We start from the raw sequence: 6000 nt of genomic DNA, 5'->3' as shown, positions 1-6000 counted from the left end.
CAGAATTGGCTTAAATGACTTCAATCAACATATGCAGTACTCTACACAGTACATTGCTGCAAATCAGCAGAATATGTTTCACCATGCACATTTTCAAAGTTTATTCTGTAGGTCTACTGGAGGAAATGAGAACACACTTTTCCGTTTAGTTTGGGGATTAAAAGGAAAAGCTCCTCGGTGTGATTCCGAGCATCACCAGAGCTGTGTTATGTAGAATATCATCTCCACCTCCATTCTATTCTATTCACCACCATCCTCACCACCATCCCCACCTCCATTCACCTCCATTCATCTCCATGGGATATGTTTCGTATTGTGTCAGACAACAACATTGACGAATACGCTGATTCGGTGTGCGAGTTCATTAGAACGTGCGTTGAAAATGTCGTTCCCATAGCAACGATTAAAACATTCCCAAACCAGAAACCGTGGATTGATGGCAGCATTCGCGTGAAACTGAAAGCACGAACCACTGCTTTTAATCAGGGCAAGGTGACTGGAAACATGACCGAATACAAACAGTGCAGCTATTCCCTCCGCAAGGCAATCAAACAAGCTAAGCATCAGTATAGAGACAAAGTAGAATCTCAATTCAACGGCTCAGACACAAGAGGTATGTGGCAGGGTCTACAGTCAATCACGGATTACAAAAAGAAAACCAGCCCAGTCACGGACCAGGATGTCTTGCTCCCAGGCAGACTAAATAACTTTTTTTCCCGCTTTGAGGACAATACAGTGCCACTGACACGGCCTGCAACGAAAACATGCGGACTCTCCTTCACTGCAGCCGAGGTGAGTAAAACATTTAAACGTGTTAACCCTCGCAAGGCTGCAGGCCCAGACGGCATCCCCAGCTGCGTCCTCAGAGCATGCACAGACCAGCTGGCTGGTGTGTTTACTGACATATTCAATCAATCCCTATCTCAGTCTGCTGTTCCCACATGCTTCAAGAGGGCCACTATTGTTCCTGTTCCCAAGAAAGGGAGGTAACTGAGCCAAACGACTACCGCCCCGTAGCACTCACTTCCGTCATCATGAAGTGCTTTGAGAGACTAGTCAAGGACCATATCACCTCCACCCTACCTGACACCCTAGACCCACTCCAATTTTCTTACCGCCCAAATAGGTCCACAGACGATGCAATCTCAACCACACTACACACTGCCCTAACCCATCTGGACAAGAGGAATACCTATGTGAGAATGCTGTTCATCGACTACAGCTCGGCATTTAACACCATAGTACCCTCCAAGCTCGTCATCAAGCTCGAGACCCTGGGTCTCGACCCCGCCCTGTGCAACTGGGTACTGGACTTCCTGACGGGCCGTCCCCAGGTGGTGAGGGTAGGCAACAACATCTCCATCCCGCTGATCCTCAACACTGGGGCCCCACAAGGGTGCGTTCTGAGCCCTCTCCTGTACTCCCTGTTCACCCACGACTGCGTGGCCACGCACAACTCCAACTCAATCATCACGTTTGCGGACGACACAACAGTGGTAGGCTTGATTATCAACAACAACAAGACGGCCTACAGGGAGGAGGTGAGGGCCCTCGGAGTGTGGTGTCAGGAAAATAACCTCACACTCAACGTCAGCAAAACTTAGGAGATGATTGTGGACTTCAGGAAACAGCAGAGGGAACACCCCCCTATCCACATCGATGGAACAGTAGTGGAGAGGGTAGTAAGTTTTAAGTTCCTCGGCATACACATCACAGACAAACTGAATTGGTCCATCCACACAGACAGCATTGTGAAGAAGGCGCAGCAGCGCCTCTTCAACCTCAGGAGGCTGAAGAAATTCGGCTTGTCACCAAAAGCACTCACAAACTTCTACAGATGCACAATCGAGAGCATCCTGGCGTACCGCCTGGTACGGCAACTGCTCCGCCCACAACCGTAAGGCTCTCCAGAGGGTAGTGAGGTCTGCACAACGCATCACCGGGGGCAAACTACCTGCCCTCCAGGACACCTACACCACCCGATGTTACAGGAAGGCCATAAAGATCATCAAGGACAACAACCACCCGAGCCACTGCCTGTTCACCCCGCTACCATCCAGAAGGCGAGGTCAGTACAGGTGCATCAAAGCTGGGACCGAGAGACTGAAAAACAGCTTCTATCTCAAGGCCATCAGACTGTTAAACAGCAACCACTAACATTGAATGGCTGCTGCCAACACACTGACTCAACTCCAGCCACTTTAATAATGGGAATTGATGGGAAATGATGTAAAATATATCACTAGCCACTTTAAACAATGCTATCTAATATAATGTTTACATACCCTACATTATTCATCTCATATGTATACGTATATACTGTACTCTATATCATCTACTGCATCTTTATGTAATACATGTATCACTAGCCACTTTAACTATGCCACTTTGTTTACATACTCATCTCATATGTATATACTGTACTCGATACCATCTACTGTATCTTGCCTATGCTGCTCTGTACCATCACTCATTCATATATCTTTATGTACATATTCTTTATCCCCTTACACTGTGTATAAGACAGTAGTTTTGGAATTGTTAGTTAGATTACTTGTTGGTTATTACTGCATTGTCGGAACTAGAAGCACAAGCATTTCGCTACACTCGCATTAACATCTGCTAACCATGTGTATCTGACAAATAAAATTTGATTTGATTTGATTTCATATCCATTCACCTCCATTCACCACCATTCACCTCCACTTACCACCATTCAACACCATTCAACTCCACTCATCTCCATTCACCACCATTCACCTCCACTCATCTCCATTCACCACCATTCACCTCCACTCATCTCCATTCACCACCATTCAACTCCATTCACCTCCATTCACCACCATTCACCTCCACTTACCACCATTCACCACCATTCAACTCCACTCATCTCCATTCACCACCATTCAACTCCACTCATCTCCATTCACCACCATTCACCTCCACTCATCTCCATTCACCACCATTCACCTCCACTCATCTCCATTCACCACCATTCCATTCCCCATTCATATCCATTCATCTCCATTCACCTCCATCCCCACCTCCATTCATCTCCATTCATCACCATCTCCACCTCCATTTATCTCCGTCCACCTCCATTCACCTCCATGCCCACCTCCATTCACTTCCATCCCTGCCTCCATTTATCTCCACCCACCTCCATTCACCTCCATCCCCACCTCCATTCACTACCATTCACCTCCATTCACCTCCATTCATCCCTCCACAAACAGCCTATCTGACAGTATAGGGACCCCCCTCACCTCACCCTCTACTTCCTCTGTCTCCCATAGAGACTCTCCTCACCCTATACTTCCTCTGTCTCCCATAGGGACTCTCCTCTCTCCTCACCCTCTACTTCCTCAGTCTCCCATAGGGACTCTCCTCACCCTCTACTTCCTCTGTCTCCCATAGGGACTCTCCTCACCCTCTACTTCCTCTGTCTCCCATAGGGACCCTCCTCACCCTCTACTTCCTCTGTCTCCCATAGGGACCCTCCTCTCTCCTCACCCTCTACTTCATCTGTCTCCCATAGGGACTCTCCTCACCCTCTACTTCCTCTGTCTCCCATAGGGACCCTCCTCACCCTCTACTTCCTCTGTCTCCCATAGGGACTCTCCTCACCCTCTACTTCCTCTGTCTCCCATAGGGACCCTCCTCACCCTCTACTTCCTCTGTCTCCCATAGGGACTCTCCTCACCCTCTACTTCCTCTGTCTCCCATAGGGACTCTCCTCACCCTCTACTTCCTCTGTCTCCCATAGGGACTCTCCTCACCCTCTACTTCCTCTGTCTCCCATAGGGACCCTCCTCTCTCCTCACCATCTACTTCCTCTGTCTCCCATAGGGACTCTCCTCACCCTCTACTTCCTCAGTCTCCCATAGGGACTCTCCTCACCCTCTACTTCCTCTGTCTCCCATAGGGACTCTCCTCACCATCTACTTCCTCTGTCTCCCATAGGGACCCTCCTCTCTCCTCACCATCTACTTCCTCTGTCTCCCATAGGGACTCTCCTCACCCTCTACTTCCTCTGTCTCCCATAGGGACCCTCCTCTCTTCTCACCATCTACTTCCTCTGTCTCCCATAGGGACTCTCCTCACCCTCTACTTCCTCTGTCTCCCATAGGGACTCTCCTCACCCTCTACTTCCTCTGTCTCCCATAGGGACTCTCCTCACCCTCTACTTCCTCTGTCTCCCATAGGGACTCTCCTCACCCTCTACTTCCTCTGTCTCCCATAGGGACTCTCCTCACCCTCTACTTCCTCTGTCTCCCATAGGAACTCTCCTCACCCTCTACTTCCTCTGTCTCCCATAGGGACTCTCCTCACCCTCTACTTCCTCTGTCTCCCATAGGGACTCTCCTCACCCTCTACTTCCTCTGTCTCCCATAGGGACTCTCCTCACCCTCTACTTCCTCTGTCTCCCATAGGGACTCTCCTCACCCTCTACTTCCTCTGTCTCCCATAGGAACTCTCCTCACCCTCTACTTCCTCTGTCTCCCATAGGGACTCTCCTCACCCTCTACTTCCTCTGTCTCCCATAGGGACTCTCCTCACCATCTACTTCCTCTGTCTCCCACTGTCGCCTGTGATTTGGACATACCACTGCTCTCCCGATTGAGCCGCTTAGATTTCACTTCATGGCACTTTAGTCTAGTTAGGAAGATTGGTAGACATGGTGATCAGGGGAGACGGTGGCAGCTGGCTGACTGGAAGTACGGTATTACTTCCCATTAAGCGTCATTAAGACCCCAATTATCGTTACCACCCCCGGATCTGAATCAACCACGGCGGCAGCACTAGGGCAGGTGCCACCCCAAAACCTTCCCCGAATTTAGCCCCCTCCCACCAGGCCCATTCGAACACAGCCAGCCTGGTCCCCAGGAGGGGTACCTCAGGGTCCGGATCCCCCCCCCTCCGCACCCTGCTGCACCCGCCTTTCACATCCCAAAAGGGATTTTTTTTTACCAGGGAGATAAATATACAGCATGTGAACAATAGATATCTCCGTCTCCCATCTGTTTAACTGGGGAGGAATTCATTAGAATTTCAGATCTCTCCGCAGGGGGTCAGCGAGCAGCGAGGAGAGGGGGATGAGGGGGGCGGAGAAAATAATAAAAACTTGTTTTGTTTTTCACAGTGATTTTAGTTTTAGGATTCTGAATTAATATAGGTTTGCTGAAAGACTTCATTTAGAGAAATCTCTGAGTTTCAGGTTGACTAATTGACATGATTGGTTGATGTAAAACCCTGTGGCAAATGAGCCTGGGTGTGTTATCCTGGTCTGGGTTACTACGGTAACACAGGTACATTAACTAGCTGGGAGGAGCTCATCTGTCGCTGCTTGGTGATGTTGTAGCAGTTTACATCTCACTATTCCCACCTTAAAACAGAAAATAACTGTTGTATTTAGGTCACAGCTGTTTAAAGTGTAACGTGTTCTTTTCTCTGTCTGTCTTGTCAGGTGAGAAGCCGTACAAGTGCTCCTGGGAGGGCTGTGAGTGGCGTTTCGCCCGCAGCGATGAGTTGACAAGGCACTATCGCAAACACACCGGGGCCAAACCATTCAAGTGTAACCACTGTGACAGGTATGTACCACACACGCCAACGTCAATTGCACACACACACTTTGCATGTCACCGACCCAATGGTATAGAAGTGACAGCAGATAGGACATGATCTGCATGTGACAGAGAAATTATCTATCTCTAACAAACACTCGTCACACACAAGTACATCAATACACTATGCACTACAGTAACCATGTGTACATTGGTGGTGGAAGGGGGGAGTTAGCCGTATATAATGTAAAGCGCTTTGAGCTGAAGAAAAAGATTTGCTACATAAATGCAAGTCATTGCTGTAATGTCCCCTCGGACAGCCCCAATCCCAGTGGCAGCGCTCTCCCACTCTGTCTCCGTTTCCCTCTCTGTCTTCCTCTGTCTCCCTCTCTGTCTTCCTCTGTCTCCGTTTCCCTCTCTGTCTTCCTCTGTCTCC

The 6000-nt window shown here is 49.2% G+C and overlaps 1 protein-coding gene across 1 annotated transcript in view; it reads left to right on the top strand.

Annotated features, from left to right (window-relative positions):
* Nucleotides 1–6000, top strand: part of LOC135547634 (Krueppel-like factor 7) — a 34200-nt gene that overhangs the window by 7717 nt on the left and 20483 nt on the right. Inside the window, exon 2 of the mRNA XM_064976806.1 lies at nucleotides 5468–5591. Within this exon, the coding sequence (XP_064832878.1) occupies nucleotides 5468–5591 (124 nt within the window). The remainder of the gene's footprint in view (nucleotides 1–5467; nucleotides 5592–6000) is intronic.

Source organism: Oncorhynchus masou, chromosome 10 (genome assembly GCF_036934945.1).
Source record: "Oncorhynchus masou masou isolate Uvic2021 chromosome 10, UVic_Omas_1.1, whole genome shotgun sequence".
In the NCBI taxonomy this organism is placed as follows: Eukaryota; Metazoa; Chordata; class Actinopteri; order Salmoniformes; family Salmonidae; genus Oncorhynchus; species Oncorhynchus masou.
Note: the sequence above shows the minus strand (reverse complement) of the source record. Positions and strands in the feature narration are given on the sequence as shown.